The 21,258-nt window shown below is 42.3% G+C and overlaps 1 protein-coding gene across 1 annotated transcript in view; it reads left to right on the top strand.

Annotated features, from left to right (window-relative positions):
• S1P (membrane-bound transcription factor site-1 protease) overlaps window positions 1-19,405 on the top strand; it is a 60,538-nt gene extending 41,133 nt beyond the window's left edge. The window contains exons 17-20 of the mRNA XM_090104946.1: window positions 13,406-13,540; window positions 13,881-14,055; window positions 15,696-15,881; window positions 16,216-19,405. Coding sequence (XP_089961072.1) covers window positions 13,406-13,540; window positions 13,881-14,055; window positions 15,696-15,881; window positions 16,216-16,433 — 714 coding nt within the window. The 3' untranslated portion in view covers window positions 16,434-19,405. The remainder of the gene's footprint in view (window positions 1-13,405; window positions 13,541-13,880; window positions 14,056-15,695; window positions 15,882-16,215) is intronic.
• The last annotated feature ends 1,853 nt before the right edge of the window (window positions 19,406-21,258 follow it).

The raw sequence follows: 21,258 nt of genomic DNA, 5'->3' as shown, positions 1-21,258 counted from the left end.
TTAACTTTTGAACTACCGCACTAGCCAAGCGAGCGAAGCGAGCCAGTCACGTCATCGGCTGGCGTAAATATTCAAAGAAGTAGCGAGGAGCGAAGCGACGAGCGTGTTAAGTAAACTCTTTAACAGTTTATTATGAAAAGTCACAAAGCCCGCTATCGATTAGACACCTCAAAATGATGAAACAGTTTCGACTGACTGTAGAATCGCTGTTAGCAGATGTAACAAATGGACAGGAAATTCAAATGCATTTTCAAATGACTGAAGATTTCTGCCCTGGGATGAGCCGCGAGCTGCTTGCAGCTCGCGCACCACGCACCCTCGAAGGTAGACAGCCCCCCGGAATAGAAAATATTTGAATGGGAAATTTATAAGCACTTCCGATTGACTGTGGAATCGCTGTTAGCAGATATTAACAAATTGACGGGGAATTTTTATGCATTTTCAACTGACTGAAGATTTCTGCCCTGGGATGCTTCGCGGGCTGCTTGCAGCCCGCGCACCACGCACCCTCGAAGGTGGACAGTCTCCCGGAATAGAAAATATTATAATGGGGAATTTATAAGCACTTCCGATTGACTGTGGAATCGCAGTTAGCAAATTGCAAATTGGCTGGTAATTTTAATGCATTTTCAATTGAGTGAAGATTCTTGTCCCTGGGATGTACCGCGGGCTGCTTGCAGCCCGCGCACCACGCGCCCTCGAAGGTCGACAGCATTTCAGAATAGAAAATATTTGAATGGGGAATTTATAAGCACTTCCGATTGACTGTGGAATCGCGGTTAGCAGAAAATTACAAATGGACTTGGAATTCTAACACATTTTCTAATGACTGCCCTATTGCTTCAACCCAGGGGCAAAAGGGGCTCGCGGGCTGCTTGCAGCCCGCGCACAACGCACCAGCTAGTTATAATATATAAAGCTACACTACCACTCACTCACTCACTGACATCGCTTTTCTCGGAAACTACGCGGAAAGTGGGGGGGATAACGACGTGAACGTGTAGAGGTTCGCCGAGCGACCAGAGGAAAAATATAGCGATCTCGATCATCTTCGAAAACCGAGTGGACCCCTGGAGGTGCGCAGAAACGGTGACACCTGGAGGGGGGGTGTCTGAACAAAAAATGCTCAGAACTGGTGGCGATTACCAGGGGGGGTGGAAAAATGGGGATTTTCGCGAAAACAAGATGGCCGCCGTACTTTGCCAAAATCGCCGTTTATGAATCCTTACGTCTCAAATTTGGCACACGTGCTCTGTTCGAGCCGGCGAATCGATCGGTGCCCCGTTCGAGTGGCTCCGGGCCCCAGTTTCCAACTTTCATACAACGCAAAATCCAACGGCCCGCGGAAACGGTGCGAGTTGGGTGGGGGGTCCCGGAACTAAAAATGATCACCACCCTGGGACGCTACCAGGGAGCCGTAGTGGGTCGCTCGATTTTGGAATTTTTCCATTTTTGGCGCAAACATAAAAACGTAAATTTAGACGAGGTGGCGCAACGGAGAAATACACCAATGATGCATTCGTACTCGCCCAGCTCCCAGGATATCCAGAAAAATACGAAATCTTAAACTTTCCCTCATCTCTCGAAGACGGTCAACGGCCCGCGCAAACGGTAGCAGCTACATCTGGGGTGCTCAAACTAAACTTGTAGTAGACCTCGAGCAATTACCACAGATAGTGAAAAAAATTCAAAATGGCGGAAAAAATGGCCGCCGCCATACAAATGCTAAAACGGCCATTGCTGGGCCGATCGCGCTGAAACTTGGCACAGGGGCTTTAATCAAGCCGCACATTAAAGTGGGATACTCATAATTGAATTCCCACCGCTGGTTTCCGAGTTCCATACAACGCAAAATTCGACGGCTCTCCGAAACGGCGCGAGATAGGTGGGGGGTGTAGAACTATAAAATGATCAGAAAGATGGGGCGCTACCAGGGCAATTGAGAAATTTCAAATTGGACGACATTTTTTTTTCAAAAACGGCCAATTTTTCAAAGCAAGATGGTGGCGCCGGTTACTTTACGATGGGTCTAAAAATTGACTTTTGTGCTTTTATCGGCCATATTTATAAAACTGCATACTCAGAATCTCTTTCCGACCCCTGGTTTCCATTTTCCATATATCACGAAATTCAATGGCTCTCTAAACCGGTGGCACTTAGGTCGGGGTCGCCGAAGTAAAAAATGCTTCAAAACCTGGTCCGCTTCCAGGCATATAAATTTTTTTGTTAAAAAGCGAAATTTTTTTTTTCGAAAATTTTGTATGGAAATTTTCACAGTAGGAAGGGTAATTGAATAGCAACGGCAAAAGACGGCGCCGCGGGCTGCTTGCTGCCCGCGCACCGCGCAACCTCGAAGGTCGACAGCCTCCCGGAGTAGAAAATATTTATTAACTTTTGAACTACCGCACGAGCCAAGCGAGCGAAGCGAGCGAATCACGGCAGCGGCTGGCGTAAATATTCAAATTGGTAGCGAGGAGCGAAGCGACGAGCGAGTTAGGTTAACTTTTGAACTACCGCACTAGCCAAGCGAGCGAAGCGAGCCAGTCACGTCAGCGGCCGGCGTAAATATTCAAAGAAGTAGCGAGGAGCGAAGCGACGAGCGAGTTAGGTTAACTTTTGAACTACCGCACTAGCCAAGCGAGCGAAGCGAGCCAATCACGTCAGCGGCCGGCGTAAATATTCAAAGAAGTAGCGAGGAGCGAAGCGACGAGCGAGTTAGGTTAACTTTTGAACTACCGCACTAGCCAAGCGAGCGAAGCGAGCAATTCACGTCAGCGGCCGGCGTAAATATTCAAATAGGTAGCGAGGAGCGAAGCGACGAGCGTGTTAAGTAAACTCTTGAACAGAAGCGACTTTAGAGCGATTCCCAGTCAAACAAAAAAACTACGTAGGTTAAAAACTATTAAGACTACATTAAAAAAACCGACTTCAAAAACGGAAAAGTAGGTTCTTATTTTTAGTGCCGAAAGCATACTGAATTTGATTTTAAACGAAGCTACTAATGAAGTTTTCAATACGTAATACACATCTTCACACATTTATTGAGTGAATGAGATGATTTATAAGCGTAGGACTTACACCAAGAGTAGTGTAGTTTTTATATCGAAAATAGCCAATGTTGCGAATAATGTAATTGAATTGCAAGTAGGTAGTTCTTGTATCGAAATAATCGTAGTTCTTGTATCAAAAAATAGCGTAGTTTAATAAGTGCTTAGTGATTGGCACCGACTTCAAACCTATATAGTGAATAACACAACTAAATAATATTATGTAGTAATTAATTATTTTTACTTTTCCGTTTTTGAAGTCGGTTTTTCTAAAGTAGTTATTTTTATAGTGTAACGATATCTTATTCGATACACCCTTTTACTGTAGTCCTATGGCCTTGCATTTAGATATTTTTAGTGCCGAAAGCATAATGAATTTGATTTTGAACGACGCTACTAAAAAGACTTGAAGTTTTCAATATGTTTTATACATCTTCACACATTTATTGTCTTGAACAGTTTATTATGAAAAGTCACCGCTATTGATAAGACACCTCAAATAAATGAAATTCGGGATCACGTTTCAAAAATTTAACCAATATTTGAATAAGTAATTTATAAGCAGTTTCGACTGACTGTAGAATCGCTGTTAGCAGATGTAACAAATGGACAGGAAATTCGAATGCATTTTCAAATGACTGAAGATTTCTGCCCTTGGATGAGCCGCGAGCTGCTTGCAGCTCGCGCACCACGTACCCTCGAGGGTGGACAGCCCCCCGGAATAGAAAATATTTGAATAGGAAATTTATAAGCACATTCCTATTGACTGTGGAATCGCTGTTAGCAGATAATAACAAATTGACGGGGAATTTTAATGCATTTTCAAATGACTGAAGATTTCTGCCCTGGGATGCTTCCGCACCACGCTCCCTCGAAGGTGGAAAGCCTCCCGGAGTGGAAAATACTTGAATGGGGAATTTATAAGCATTACCGACTGACTGTAGATTCGCTGTTAGCAGATGTAACAAATGGACAGAAAATTCGAATGCATTTTCAAATGACTGCCCTATTGCTTCAACCCAGGGGCAAAAGGGCTCGCGGGCTGCTTGCAGCCCGCGCACAACGCACCAGCTAGTTATAATATATAAAGCTACACTACCACTCACTCACTCACTGACATCGCTTTTCTCGGAAACTACGCGGAAAGTGGGGGGGATAACGACGTGAACGTGTAGAGGTTCGCCGAGCGACCAGAGGAAAAATATAGCGATCTCGATCATCTTCGAAAACCGAGTGGACCCCTGGAGGTGCGCAGAAACGGTGACACCTGGAGGGGGGGTGTCTGAACAAAAAATGCTCAGAACTGGTGGCGATTACCAGGGGGGGTGGAAAAATGGGGATTTTCGCGAAAACAAGATGGCCGCCGTACTTTGCCAAAATCGCCGTTTATGAATCCTTACGTCTCAAATTTGGCACACGTGCTCTGTTCGAGCCGGCGAATCGATCGGTGCCCCGTTCGAGTGGCTCCGGGCCCCAGTTTCCAACTTTCATACAACGCAAAATCCAACGGCCCGCGGAAACGGTGCGAGTTGGGTGGGGGGTCCCGGAACTAAAAATGATCACCACCCTGGGACGCTACCAGGGAGCCGTAGTGGGTCGCTCGATTTTGGAATTTTTCCATTTTTGGCGCAAACATAAAAACGTAAATTTAGACGAGGTGGCGCAACGGAGAAATACACCAATGATGCATTCGTACTCGCCCAGCTCCCAGGATATCCAGAAAAATACGAAATCTTAAACTTTCCCTCATCTCTCGAAGACGGTCAACGGCCCGCGCAAACGGTAGCAGCTACATCTGGGGTGCTCAAACTAAACTTGTAGTAGACCTCGAGCAATTACCACAGATAGTGAAAAAAATTCAAAATGGCGGAAAAAATGGCCGCCGCCATACAAATGCTAAAACGGCCATTGCTGGGCCGATCGCGCTGAAACTTGGCACAGGGGCTTTAATCAAGCCGCACATTAAAGTGGGATACTCATAATTGAATTCCCACCGCTGGTTTCCGAGTTCCATACAACGCAAAATTCGACGGCTCTCCGAAACGGCGCGAGATAGGTGGGGGGTGTAGAACTATAAAATGATCAGAAAGATGGGGCGCTACCAGGGCAATTGAGAAATTTCAAATTGGACGACATTTTTTTTTCAAAAACGGCCAATTTTTCAAAGCAAGATGGTGGCGCCGGTTACTTTACGATGGGTCTAAAAATTGACTTTTGTGCTTTTATCGGCCATATTTATAAAACTGCATACTCAGAATCTCTTTCCGACCCCTGGTTTCCATTTTCCATATATCACGAAATTCAATGGCTCTCTAAACCGGTGGCACTTAGGTCGGGGTCGCCGAAGTAAAAAATGCTTCAAAACCTGGTCCGCTTCCAGGCATATAAATTTTTTTGTTAAAAAGCGAAATTTTTTTTTTCGAAAATTTTGTATGGAAATTTTCACAGTAGGAAGGGTAATTGAATAGCAACGGCAAAAGACGGCGCCGCGGGCTGCTTGCTGCCCGCGCACCGCGCAACCTCGAAGGTCGACAGCCTCCCGGAGTAGAAAATATTTATTAACTTTTGAACTACCGCACGAGCCAAGCGAGCGAAGCGAGCGAATCACGGCAGCGGCTGGCGTAAATATTCAAATTGGTAGCGAGGAGCGAAGCGACGAGCGAGTTAGGTTAACTTTTGAACTACCGCACTAGCCAAGCGAGCGAAGCGAGCCAGTCACGTCAGCGGCCGGCGTAAATATTCAAAGAAGTAGCGAGGAGCGAAGCGACGAGCGAGTTAGGTTAACTTTTGAACTACCGCACTAGCCAAGCGAGCGAAGCGAGCCAATCACGTCAGCGGCCGGCGTAAATATTCAAAGAAGTAGCGAGGAGCGAAGCGACGAGCGAGTTAGGTTAACTTTTGAACTACCGCACTAGCCAAGCGAGCGAAGCGAGCAATTCACGTCAGCGGCCGGCGTAAATATTCAAATAGGTAGCGAGGAGCGAAGCGACGAGCGTGTTAAGTAAACTCTTGAACAGAAGCGACTTTAGAGCGATTCCCAGTCAAACAAAAAAACTACGTAGGTTAAAAACTATTAAGACTACATTAAAAAAACCGACTTCAAAAACGGAAAAGTAGGTTCTTATTTTTAGTGCCGAAAGCATACTGAATTTGATTTTAAACGAAGCTACTAATGAAGTTTTCAATACGTAATACACATCTTCACACATTTATTGAGTGAATGAGATGATTTATAAGCGTAGGACTTACACCAAGAGTAGTGTAGTTTTTATATCGAAAATAGCCAATGTTGCGAATAATGTAATTGAATTGCAAGTAGGTAGTTCTTGTATCGAAATAATCGTAGTTCTTGTATCAAAAAATAGCGTAGTTTAATAAGTGCTTAGTGATTGGCACCGACTTCAAACCTATATAGTGAATAACACAACTAAATAATATTATGTAGTAATTAATTATTTTTACTTTTCCGTTTTTGAAGTCGGTTTTTCTAAAGTAGTTATTTTTATAGTGTAACGATATCTTATTCGATACACCCTTTTACTGTAGTCCTATGGCCTTGCATTTAGATATTTTTAGTGCCGAAAGCATAATGAATTTGATTTTGAACGACGCTACTAAAAAGACTTGAAGTTTTCAATATGTTTTATACATCTTCACACATTTATTGTCTTGAACAGTTTATTATGAAAAGTCACCGCTATTGATAAGACACCTCAAATAAATGAAATTCGGGATCACGTTTCAAAAATTTAACCAATATTTGAATAAGTAATTTATAAGCAGTTTCGACTGACTGTAGAATCGCTGTTAGCAGATGTAACAAATGGACAGGAAATTCGAATGCATTTTCAAATGACTGAAGATTTCTGCCCTTGGATGAGCCGCGAGCTGCTTGCAGCTCGCGCACCACGTACCCTCGAGGGTGGACAGCCCCCCGGAATAGAAAATATTTGAATAGGAAATTTATAAGCACATTCCTATTGACTGTGGAATCGCTGTTAGCAGATAATAACAAATTGACGGGGAATTTTAATGCATTTTCAAATGACTGAAGATTTCTGCCCTGGGATGCTTCCGCACCACGCTCCCTCGAAGGTGGAAAGCCTCCCGGAGTGGAAAATACTTGAATGGGGAATTTATAAGCATTACCGACTGACTGTAGATTCGCTGTTAGCAGATGTAACAAATGGACAGAAAATTCGAATGCATTTTCAAATGACTGCCCTATTGCTTCAACCCAGGGGCAAAAGGGCTCGCGGGCTGCTTGCAGCCCGCGCACAACGCACCAGCTAGTCATATATATATAAAGCTACACTACCACTGACTCACTGACTGACATCGGTTTTCTCGGAAACTACGGGGAAAGTGGGGGGGATAACGACGTGATCGTGTAGCGGTGCGCCGAGTGACCAGAGGAAAAATATAGCGATCTCGATCACCTTCGAAAACCGAGTGGACCCCTGGAGGTGCGCAAAAACGGTGATACCTGGAGGGGGGATGTCTGAACAAAAAATGCTCGGAACTGGTGGCGATTACCAGGGGAGGTGGAAAAATGGGGATTTTCGCGAAAACAAGATGGCCGCCGTACTTTGCCAAAATCGCCGTTTATGAATCCTTACGTCTCAAATTTGGCACACGTGCTCTGTTTGAGCCGGCGAATCGATCGGTGCCCCGTTCGAGTGGCTCCGGGCTCCCGTTTCCGACTTCCATACAACGTAAAATCCAACGGCCCGCGGAAACGGTGCGAGTTGAGTGGGGGGTCTCGGAACTAAAAATGATCACCACCCTGGGACGCTACCAGGGAGCCATAGTGGGTCGCTCGATTTTGGAATTTTTCCATTTTTGGCGCAAACATAAAAACGTAAATTTAGACGAGTTGGCGCAACGGAGAAATACACCAGTGATGCATTCGTACTCGCCCAGCTCCCAGGATATCCAGAAAAATACGAAATCTTAAACTTTCTCACAGCCCGCGGAGACGGTCAACGGCCCGCGCAAACGGTAGCAGCTACATCTGGGGTGCTCCAACTAAACTTGGAGTAGACTTCGAGCAATTACCACAGATAGTAAAAAAAATTCAAAATGGCGGAAAAAATGGCCGCCGCCATACAAATTCTAAAACGGCCATCGCTGGTCCGATTGCGCTGAAACTTGGCACAGGGGCTTTAATCGAGCCGCACATTAAGGTGGGATACTCATAATTGAATTTCCACCGCTGGTTTCCGAGTTCCATACAACGCGAAATTCGACGGCTCTCCGAAACGGCGCGAGATAGGTGGGGGGTGTAGAACTATAAAATGATCAGGAAGATGGGGCGCTACCAGGGCAATGGAGAAATTTCAAATTGGACGCCATTTTTTTTTCAAAAACGGCTAATTTTTCAAAGCAAGATGGTGGCGCCGGTTACTTTACGATGGGTCTAAAAATTGACTTTTGTGCTCTTATCGGCCATATTTACAAAACTGCATACTCAGAATTTCTCTCCGACCCCCGGTTTCCATTTTCCATACATCACGTAATTCAACGGCTCTCTGAACCGGTGGCAGGTAGGTCGGGGTCGCCGAAGTAAAAAATGCTTCAAAACCTGGTCCGCTTCCAGGCATATAAAAATTTTTGGTAAAAAGCGAAATTTTTTTTTCGAAAATTTTGTATGGAAATTTCCATAGTAGGAAGGGTAATTGAATAGCAACGGCAAAAGACGGCGCCGCGGGCTGCTTGCTGCCCGCGCACCGCGCAACCTCGAAGGTCGACAGCCTCCCGCAGTAGAAAATATTTATTAACTTTTGAACTACCACACGAGCCAAGCGAGCGAAGCGAGCGAATCACGGCAGCGGCTGGCGTAAATATTCAAATAGGTAGCGAGGAGCAAAGCGACGAGCGAGTTAGGTTAACTTTTGAACTACCGCACTAGCCAAGCGAGCGAAGCGAGCAAGTCACGTCAGCGGCCGGCGTAAATACTCAAAGAAGTAGCGAGGAGCAAAGCGACGAGCGAGTTAGGTTACTTTTGAACTACCGCACTAGCCAAGCGAGCGAAGCGAGCAAGTCACGTCAGCGGCCTGCGTAAATATTCAAAGAAGTAGCGAGGAGCGAAGCGACGAGCGAGTTAGGTTAACTTTTGAACTACCGCACTAGCCAAGCGAGCGAAGCGAGCAAGTCACGTCAGCGGCCTGCGTAAATATTCAAAGAAGTAGCGAGGAGCGAAGCGACGAGTGAGTTAGGTTACTTTTGAACTACCGCACTAGCCAAGCGAGCGAAGCGAGCAAGTCACGTCAGCGGCCGGCGTAAATACTCAAAGAAGTAGCGAGGAGCGAAGCGACGAGCGAGTTAGGTTACTTTTGAACTACCGCACTAGCCAAGCGAGCGAAGCGAGCAAGTCACGTCAGTGGCCGGCGTAAATATTCAAATAGGTAGCGAGGAGCGAAGCGACGAGCGTGTTAAGTAAACTCTTTAACAGTTTATTATGAAAAGTCACTGCCCACTATCGATTAGACACCTCAAAATGATGAAATTCGGGGATCACGTTTCAAGAATTTAACCAATATTTGAATAAGTAATTTATAAACAGTTTCGACTGACTGTAGAATCGCTGTTAGCAGATGTAACAAATGGACAGGAAATTCAAATGCATTTTCAAATGACTGAAGATTCCTGCCCTGGGATGAGCCGCGAGCTGCTTGCAGCTCGCGCACCACGCACCCTCGAAGGTATACAGCCCCCCGGAATAGAAAATATTTGAATGGGAAATTTATAAGCACTTCCGATTGACTGTGGAATCGCTGTTAGCAGATATTAACAAATTGACGGGGAATTTTTATGCATTTTCAACTGACTGAAGATTTCTGCCCTGGGATGCTTCGCGGGCTGCTTGCAGCCCGCGCACCACGCACCCTCGAAGGTGGGCAGCCTCCCGAAGTGGAAAATACTTGAATGGAGAATTTATAAGCATTACCGACTGACTGTAGAATCGCTGTTAGCAGATGTAACAAATGGACAGGAAATTCGAATGCATTTTCAAATGACTTTCCTATTGCTTCAACCCAGAGGCAAAAGAGGCTCGCGGGCTGCTTGCAGCCCGCGCACCACCTACCCTCGAAGGTCGACAGCATTTCAAAATAGAAAATATTTGAATTGGGAATTTATAAGCACTTCCGATTGACTGTGGAATCGCTGTTGGCAAATAATAACAAATTGACGGGGGATTTTGATGCATTTTCAAATGACTGCCCTATTGCTTCAACCCAGGGGCAAAAGGGGCTCGCGGGCTGCTTGCAGCCCGCGCACAACGCACCAGCTAGTTATAATATATAAAGCTACACTACCACTCACTCACTGACTGACTGACATCGCTTTTCTCGGAAACTACGCGGAAAGTGGGGGGGATAACGACGTGATCGTGTAGAGGTGCGCTGAGCGACCAGAGGAAAAATATAGCGATCTCGATCATCTTCGAAAACCGAGTGGACCCCTGGAGGTGCGCAAAAACGGTGATACCTGGAGGGGGGGTGTCTGAACAAAAAATGCTCAGAACTGGTGGCGATTACCAGGGGTGGTGGAAAAATGGGGATTTTCGCGAAAACAAGATGGCCGCCGTACTTTGCCAAAATTGCCGTTTATGAATCCTTACGTCTCAAATTTGGCACACGTGCTCTGTTCGAGCCGGCGAATCGATCGGTGCCCCGTTCGAGTGGCTCCGGGCCCCAGTTTCCGACTTCCATACAACGTAAAATCCAACGGCCCGCGGAAACGGTGCGAGTTGGGTGGGGGGTCCCGGAACTAAAAATGATCACCACCCTGGGACGCTACCAGGGAGCCATAGTGGGTCGCCCGATTTTGGAATTTTTCCATTTTTGGCGCAAACATAAAAACGTAAATTTAGACGAGGTGGCGCAACGGAGAAATACACCAATGATGCATTCATACTCGCCCAGCTCCCAGGATATCCAGAAAAATACGAAATCTTAAACTTTCCCTCATCTCTCGAAGACGGTCAACGGCCTGCGCAAACGGTAGCAGCTGCATCTGGGGTGCTCGAACTAAACTTGGAGTAGACCTCGAGCAATTACCACAGATAGTGAAAAAAAATCAAAATGGCGGAAAAAATGGCCGCCGCCATACAAATGCTAAAATGGCCATCGCTGGTCCGATCGCGCTCAAACTTGGCACAGGGGCTTTAATCGAGCCGCACATTAAGTTGGCATACTCATAATCGAGTTTTCACCGCTGGTTTCCGAGTTTCATACAACGTGAAATTCGACGGCTCTCCGAAACGGCGCCAGATAGGTGGGGGGTGTAGAACTAAAAAATGATCAGAAACATGGGGCACTACCAGGGCAATCGAGAAATTTCAAATTGGACGCAATTTTTTTTTCAAAAATGGCCAATTTTTCAAAGCAAGATGGTGGCGCCGGTTACTTTACGATCGGTCTGAAAATTGACTTCTGTGCTCTAATCGGCCAGATTTACAATACTGTATACTCAGAATTTCTCTCCGACCCTCGGTTTCCATTTTCCATACATCACGAAATTCAACGGCTCTCTGAACCAGTGGCAGGTAGGTCGGGGTCGCCGAAGTAAAAAATGTTTCAAAACCTGGTCCGCTTCCAGGCATATAAAAATTTTTGGTAAAAAGCGAAATTTTTTTTTTAGAAAATTTTGTATGGAAATTTCCATAGTAGGAAGGGTAATTGAATAGCAACGGCAAAAGACGGCGCCGCGGGCTGCTTGCTGCCCGCGCACCGCGCAACCACGAAGGTCGACAGCCTCCCGGAGTAGAAAATATTTATTAACTTTTGAACTACCGCACGAGCCAAGCGAGCGAAGCGAGCGAATCACGGCAGCGGCTGGCGTAAATATTCAAAGAAGTAGCGATGAGCGAAGCGACGAGCGAGTTAGGTAAACTTTTGAACTACTGCACTAGCCAAGCGAGCGAAGCGAGCAAGTCACGTCAGCGGCCGGCGTAAATATTCAAAGAAGTAGCGAGGAGCGAAGCGACGAGCGAGTTAGGTTAACTTTTGAACTACCGCACTAGCCAAGCGAGCGAAGCGAGCAAGTCACGTCAGCGGCCTGCGTAAATATTCAAAGAAGTAGCGAGGAGCGAAGCGACGAGCGAGTTAGGTTACTTTTGAACTACCGCACTAGCCAAGCGAGCGAAGCGAGCAAGTCACGTCAGCGGCCGCCGTAAATATTCAAAGAAGTAGCGAGGAGCGAAGCGACGAGCCAGTTAGGTTAACTTTTGAACTACCGCACTAGCCAAGCGAGCGAAGCGAGCAAGTCACGTCAGCGGCCGGCGTAAATACTCAAAGAAGTAGCGAGGAGCGAAGCGACGAGCGAGTTAGGTTACTTTTGAACTACCGCACTAGCCAAGCGAGCGAAGCGAGCAAATCACGTCAGAGGCCAGCGTAAATATTCAAATAGGTAGCGAGGAGCGAAGCGACGAGCGTGTTAAGTAAACTCTTTAACAGTTTATTATGAAAAGTCACTGCCCGCTATCGATTAGACACCTCAAAATGATGAAATTCGGGGATCACGTTTCAAGAATTTAACCAATATTTGAATAAGTAATTTATAAACAGTTTCGATTGACTGTAGAATCGCTGTTAGTAGATGTAACAAATGGACAGGAAATTCAAATGCATTTTCAAATGACTGAAGATTTCTGTCCTGGGATGAGCCGCGAGCTGCAAGCAGCTCGCGCACCACGCACCCTCGAAGGTATACAGCCCCCCGGAATAGAAAATATTTGAATGGGAAATTTATAAGCACTTCCGATTGACTGTGGAATCGCTGTTAGCAGATATTAATAAATTGACGGGGAATTTTTATGCATTTTCAACTGACTGAAGATTTCTTCCCTGGGATGCTTCGCGGGCTGCTTGCAGCCCGCGCACCACGCACCCTCGAAGGTGGACAGCCTCCCGGAGTGGAAAATACTTGAATGGGGAATTTATAAGCATTACCGACTGACTGTAGAATCGCTGTTAGCAGATGTAACAAATGGACAGGAAATTCGAATGCATTTGCAAATGACTGCCCTATTGCTTCAACCCAGGGGCAAAAGGGGCTCGCGGGCTGCTTGCAGCCCGCGCACCACGCACTCTCGAAGGTGGACAGCCTCCCGGAGTGGAAAATACTTGAATGGGGAATTTATAAGCATTACCGACTGACTGTAGAATCGCTGTTAGCAGATGTAACAAATGGACAGGAAATTCGAATGCATTTGCAAATGACTGCCCTATTGCTTCAACCCAGGGGCAAAAGGGGCTCGCGGGCTGCTTGCAGCCCGCGCACAACGCACCAGCTAGTTTGAATTCTATAATTCTTTAACTTAATTTTTTATAGTACATAATTATTTTCCCCAGATAATGTCTGGAGGCAAAGCGAGCGGGCACACGGGGTCTAACGTGCCGACAGTTGATGTGCCGATCCTGGGCCTGTTGCAAACGGACGGTGAAACTAAAGACTACAATAATGACACTATGGATAAAATACCCAAAGTGAGTCACATTAATACTATTCTTAGATTGTTAATGTTTCTATGGAAATATATTTTGGTATAAAGAACGTAGATGTCACCTCTAAACACTTCATAATTTTGTGGGCCAACCAAGTTCAGGATCAATCTTGAAATAAAGATACCTTCATTGTAGAGTTCTAATTGTCCCTTCAAAAAGCTTTCGACAATCGAATCGAATCGAATGCTTTTTGAAGGGACATATAAGAGCTGGGGTGTTTTCAGTTTAATACTGCTTCTCCAATATAAGTGCCACGATCACGAGTCGTGGATATATTTTAACGTTGTATCTTGTACTATTATTAACATTTATTAACCAACAGGCGGGTCGACTAGTAGTATACGGTGACTCCTCTTGCCTCGAGAGCGGGTCAGCCCGACCTTGCCACTGGTTGCTACTAGCGGCCCTACAATACGCCCTCGGAGGGCATATTCCCTCCTCACTGCAAGATGCTGCCGCGTCGAGACAGCATCGAGACGTCCATATTATACCCTCGGGTGAGAATACGATCCGTTTTATCAATGTTTTAATTCATTTTTTCACGAATGTTTCTTGTTTTGTTTATGTTAAAATCTTTCTCCATACTTATTACTTATAATATTATAAATGCGAAAGTAACTCTGTCTGTCTGTCTGTTACTCAATCACGCCTAAACTACTGGACCAATTTTCATGTTATTTGGTATGGAGATATTTTGATACCCGAGAAAGGACATAGGCTACTTTTTATCCCGGGAAAATGACGAAATCCCGGAAATCCCACAGGATCGGGAACTATCTGGGATTTTCTTTGTAAACGTGAGTGAAGCTGCGGTCGGAAATCTATAGTGACAATCGACATCGTCATCACACTAACATTTGACAGTCGACACTAACATGTGTATTATTATTTGGCTGGCCAGTTGGCTTAGTAGGTAGTAATCCTGCCTTCCAAGTCAGAGGCAGAGGCGGCTCGTGACAAAATTTTATGGGTGTTCACTTGAAATAAAACACTGAAAATACATGGTGTAAAGCAGTACATTTATCAAAAAAATTACTTATAAAGGTATTAATACATACGTCTTTATTTTTGGTGTGCAAAAATATCTATAACTTAAAGCGACAAGACATTCGTAAATGTCTGTTGTTGCTTTCATCACAACTACACAACCACGGTGTTTTCACATAATATTGTTCGGATTTAAGCACACGCGTAGGTATATGTTTTCGTTTTTGTCGTACATTTTTGCGTAAGGTCAAGTTCAGGCCGTGGCAGTCCCTTAGCTTTCAATTCAAGCCGAATTTGTAACGTTTTTAATGAACGCCACATTATAATTGTTCATTTTCACACTCACAATACTGATAACTAAAGACTATTTCAACACGTATCTTATGATTTTAATTAGAATATTCCCGAATTTGCATACGCACGCGCATTGAAGTTGACTCGAGAGTTGAGTGTTTGTTTATAATATAGAGAGTGGCAACGTCGCGCGTAATCGCTGTCCTGTGTACGGGCCGGGCGCCCAGGCGCGGGCGCGGCGGTAAAAACGAACCGGCAACGTTTGCGGGAGCGGCGCTCCGAATTTTGCTATTTTTCCATAGAAAATCTTCTGTTTCACGCACGCAGGGCACTGGCAAACCCTCTCTTTCACTCCTATTGGATTTCGTATTAGGAAATGTACTAAATATTTTTTCATTGGAGCGCAATCGTGAGCGCTCCGCTTCGCGCGTTACTGTATAATACAGTATTATTCAGGTGTATGGAATGATGGATATATTCATTGGTATTGACAGTAGTTTTTTATGATTACGATTGATTTTAAATAGTAATAATTAATATTAATAATGAAATTAAGGAGTATGATTTTATTATAATTATTTATGGGAGTTCACTGCACCAGCGCTCCTTAGGGCGAGCCGCCTCTGGTCAGAGGTCGTGGGTTTGATTCCCACCCAGGGCAAATATTTGTGTGATGAACATAGATATTTGCTCTGGGTCTGAGTGTTAATGATCTATATAAGTATTTATTTAAAATCGTATGTGTAATGTGTATCTTTATCAGTTATCTGGTTTCCATAAACCAAGCGAAAGCTTGGTATGCGTTCCGAGCATGCCGCGTGTGAAAATTGTTAAATTTATTTATTTTACTATCCAGAACTCCCACGGCGCTCTGAAGGCGGTCGCCTGCACGCGTACTCGCGCGTGCTGTCCGCGGACGGCGCCGCGCGGCCGCTGCCCGAGTGCGCGGCGCACCCCGCGCTGGCCGCCGCGCCGGTGCACGCGCCGCCCGCCGCGCGCACGCTGGCCCCGCGCCACCACCCCACCGACCCGCGCACTATCGGTACGTATTGTGTGCGCAGTAAGGGCGAGAGTCGCGCGGCCGCTGCCCAACGACGCCAGCACGTTACCCTGAAGGCGGAGTATACGTCGTCATCGGTTATACAGACACTCGTACCGAGATACCATCCAACCGACCTAGGGACTATTTGTATAACTGTGTATAATAATACACAGTTATACCAATATTAATTGGTCCTGGACAACAACGTAGACCTGGCGCTGCACGTGCACTAGTTGCTCACGATGCTGAACCACGCTAATTTACTTCAACATAAGACTTAAAAACTGCTTCTTTCTTTAAATCCTCATTCACAATATATTGTCCAATCCACCAGGTGCCCCAGAGACGGAAGGCACAGAGCCGGCGCCCCGCGCGTGGCGCGGCGCGGGCGTGGCCCCCAAGCCTCCCGGCCCCGACCACGAGGCGCCCACCTTCACCTCCAAGGCCCTCACCCTGCTCGCCATCATCGCCATCATCTACTGCATTGTTGTCTTCTGGAAACGATACGGCCGCAAGATGAAGCGACGCAAACTCATCTCGCTGGCCACATGAAACCGGCTCAAATGGAGACTCTCCATCTTCTACCGCATGAAGTGCAACAAGTATTGGTGATATTTGCGAAAAACCGACTAGCGCCGGTACTATGTGGAACGGTATGCGGAGTGCAAAAAATACAAATGAGTGATGTGGCTGTGCTTTATAAACTGTTCAGTGGGGCTAGACAAGTGGCTTTCTATTAGCGTAAAGTTTGATAGAATAGATTATGAATGTATGAGATTGACGTTTGATTACGACGACGACGACGATTGATTACGTCAATCTCATACATTCATAATCTATTCTATTGAACTTTACGCTAATAGAAAGCCACTTGTCTAGGGGGGCAGTGTATTTGAGGACAATATACGAAGGAAAGAACTTTAGAAAAGTATTTAATTCTCTTGGTACGTTGTTAGAACGTGGTAAATCGGCTGACTGATTCGGGATAAGTGAACGAAACAAACGCATTTTTGTTAAGCTGTTTGAATATTTATTGTGGACATGAACGGTGTATTGTTACTGAGGTAAATGCTAAATGGCGCACATTTATCTGTTGATACTGTATGAAATTTTATTAATTATAGTGTAAGATGTGATGTGCGTTCTTGAGACAATATTAGACGGTCTAATAAATAGTTTAAAATATATTTGTATAACATTGTAATTCGATGTCGTTTATGTAAAACAATGTGTCCAGTATACAGTTTCGTAAATTTTGAAATATATCGATGTTAAATTAATACATTTGTGTAAAACATTAGTATATTTAAGGAAATTACCTTAAGTAGCCAAATTTTTGAATGACAAAATTCGATGTTTACTATTACTAGACATTATTTTAGTAAGCGAATATATTATACACCAAGAATATTTAAAGTGTCTATACTAATAATATAATATTTGTATAAAAAATAAGAAGATACGGATACTACTTTTATTGTACAATCTGTATGGCATGGAAATTATTAAGAAGTTACTAACTACTATGACAACACGCATACAGCTATAGAAGAATGACTTGTTATAAACTTACCTCCAACGCGCGATCAATTTACTGATTCCTATAAAATCTTCCTTAATATAATTTAGTGGTAATGAGACCATTTTAGGGGCAATTCTGGTGGGAACTTAAAAAATTTAGGTCCTACAGATAAAATAAAATACGTAACCCAGTCCGTTAAAAGATTAGCATGTTAATTATTAATTCTGTGAGATAAAGGTCTTCTTATTAAAAGGTCACATGTGAAGATTCGTTAAATTGAAACTTATACGACAGATTACTAAATACTAAATAGTTCCTACGTAACATGTACTTATTTTAGAATCCCCATAAATTTTCTCGTATTCTTAAAAATAATCTTTTCATTTAGTTAATGATTGCTTCCATTATCCGATATTATATCCAATTTTATATTTTTTTACAATAATAAAATCCAGATATCACATAGAAAATACGGCAATTGATTAGTATTCGATATTGCCAATGTTTGAAGACATATTTTAGAAGATAGACTACTTTGGTATCGGAATTGATATGTCGTTATTATAGGTATTGTAGTTTAAATTCTTTGGTGTTTATCTATTTATTACTGTATTGGTACATCGAAGTTTGTATGTTTGTCACTAAATAAATTGGAATAACTACGCGGGGCTATTTATGAGACTGGCAACTTAGAATGATATTGGTGTAGTAGGTCTTATTATTTATATACCTAATATTTATTATTATACATTGTATTATAATAACTAAAATTATGTCAATTAAATATGCATGTGTTTATTGTAAAGACTGTATTAAAATTTTCGAAGATTGTTCTCGATAACAATTTTTCGCGAATTATCGTTAGGACTAATGAATTTCATATCAACACTTATGGAGTCAATGGATTCGTTTCAATAATTTCCAACGAGTATTTTATATTATCATTATGTTGTATACACTTGAATAATAGTGTACTGTTTGATACATAGTAGCTCGCTAAGAAAACAAATTGTTCTTGTATAATAATTTTATCTCTTAAATTATTATGCAAGCATTTTTAGGACATCCTGTTAATGAAGTAATATGTTCGCTTGATTCCTTCTCAGAGGTCTTAACTATTATTTGTGATTAATGTTTTGTTTTATAAACACCCTATTTTACAAGTTGAAAATGCTCAGGAAACGATACATATGAAAGATCATATACAACAATATTATGTTAGTGTAATATGGCTGTTATATCTAAAAATGGGATATAATCTGGAACAATCTCCACCATTATGTAAATATTTTCGCTCAAACGTAACATACGTGTTATTCATCAACGGTTTATATCGAACTATACTCTTCCATTTTTAGAGACATAATCGTTCCTCTTTTTGATATTATACAAAAATAATATGTATATACCTACTACAGATATTCTTTTCTTTTCAATAATTTAATATATCTTAAACCCGTGAAATGGTTCGACTACTGTATTATTAATTAAAAATGCCTTTACGTTTTAATTTGGGAGCGAATTTACGAGTAATACCTACTTCTAATAGAAGACTTGCAGTCGCGTTGTTTCACTAACTATGGTTTTTAAATTCGAACGATATTATGTTATCACTTGAAAATATTTCAGGTTCTCTGTCTTCGATATAATTGATCGTGAACAGAATATTTTTCTGAAATAAGTATTGGATATTTCATGTCGCGATACAGTCGGGGAAAACTACCAGTGCAATACAATGGTATACATATTTACCGATATTACTTGTGTGCATTTGGCGTACAACGGATGCAACACAACTGTTTATTAAAATGATATGCCAATTGTAGCTAATTTGAACTATTGTACATTGTATAGAAATGTTACTATACTGTTGTCGGACGCGGAACTCGTGTTTATATTAAAGACAACCGCGTAACATTGAACTATTCCAAATAAATGTTATAGATGTAAGGATAGGTACCTATATAAAATTAAAAAGAAATAAATCAAATCTATGTAACTATATGCTTGTTTTATTCATATCTATACATGGGCTTCCACGTTACTTGAATTTTTGAATTTAATTTCATGAAAAAGTGGATGATGAAATAACGTATTGCTAGATGTAATGTAAAAAAAGTCAACACAACGTTATCGAATTGTCACGCGGGTTCTTATATAATATTTTTTAAATTATTGCACAACCATTTTTAAGACATACTGTTTCGCTAAAATTTTCCTAGAAGTAAGATGTCTGTTAAGATCAAGCACCAGTAGCTGCGCGCAGCGCGATACATCGACAAAAATATCCACACAATTAAGAAAGGAAAAGGTTCCCCCTGTAGTAAGTAGTTCCTAAAGTATCGACCGTACAAAAAAAAATCTAGAATATAATAGAAAGGAAATTTTATGTAGAATATTTTCCTAGAAGTAACCGTGATGCTATACGCGACGCTTTGTGCAAGTTTTAGACTTATGAACAAAAATAAAAAGGGTCCTTTGAAACCCCCTACACCCTTAGCTCACCCCCGACCTTTGAGGAGTTTCGATATGATCATCTGGACATGTCAAGGAATAACTGTAGCGATTTTCAAAACTAAACGAATTATTTTTGCTGTAATAATTAATGCTCACGAAACACGAAGCTCACTAAACAAAAGCTAAACAAAACACAGAAAGTAGATAATATATTATGAACGATCATATCCAATAATGTATTAGTGCACTATGACTGTTTTATCTAGAAATGGGATGGGATATTAATTAAAACTCACTCAAACATTATGTTCGTGTTATTCATCGAAAATTTCTATCGGACTATTCCCTTCCATTTTTTAGAGACTAATCGTTTCCCTCTTCGATGTTATAACATCATCATCAATCCTATTGTATACAATAGGAAATATACTACAGACTTTTTTTTTCACTAATTTAATAAATTTTAAATCAGTGAAAGGTTCGACTCACAGGTTCGACTACAATATTGTTAACTAGCAAACCCGGCGAACTCTGTTTCGCCACCAGAGACACCTTTTCTTTGCTATAAACCTCACGGAGCCCGAAACCTTTCCAACGAATGCAAAACCGTGGAAATCGGTTCGTGCGTTCTGGAGTTATAGCGTCAGGAAGGAAAACCCGACTTATTTTTATATAAAGTAGATTCAAATTGCCTTGACATTTTAATTAGAAAACGCAGAAACGAGAAATGCCTAAATTTATAATGTTATCTACACTGTCTTCGATATTACAGATCTTATGCCGATGCTGGCTATTTTCTGAAATATTTGATATTTTATCCCGAAATACGGTTCTTCTGCATAGCTACTGCTTTCCGAATCGGTGGTAAATGTTTAAAATGTGTTATGACGATTTAAAAGTGCTTCCAGAAGAAGTCTAATTGAATAAATAATATATAAATATATATATATATATATATATATATATATATATATATATATATATATATATATATAAATAAATGTTTATGTTACCGATTTTATTTGTGTCGAACGCGGATCTCATGTTTTTATCAGACAACCTGAGACAACTATGATAAAACATGAATTATTCCAAATATGTTAGGTGTAATTGAATAGCTAGATATATAAAATAAAAAGAAATGAATTAAATCTCTTACTATAGGTATGCACATAACTGAGCTTGTACTAGTATTTGTTTGTGTAGCTAATTAATCAGAGCTTTTATCACATTTATTTCATTAAAAAGTGGATGGTGTAGGTAGGTAATAACTTAAAAAGATGTTAGTTAAATTATGATGAAATATTTTAAATCTTGAGTTAAAAAATAGTAAACAACCTTATCGAATGGTTACGTTATATTGTTTAATAATTATGTAATATTTTTTAAGTTTTTATT

Source organism: Colias eurytheme, chromosome 1, assembly GCF_061535395.1.
Source record: "Colias eurytheme isolate Ceu_HAF_F1 chromosome 1, ilColEury1 Martin Lab GWU primary, whole genome shotgun sequence".
Lineage (NCBI taxonomy): Eukaryota > Metazoa > Arthropoda > Insecta > Lepidoptera > Pieridae > Colias > Colias eurytheme.
The sequence above is the reverse complement of the archived record's forward strand: the minus strand, read 5'-3'. Positions and strand labels throughout refer to the sequence as shown.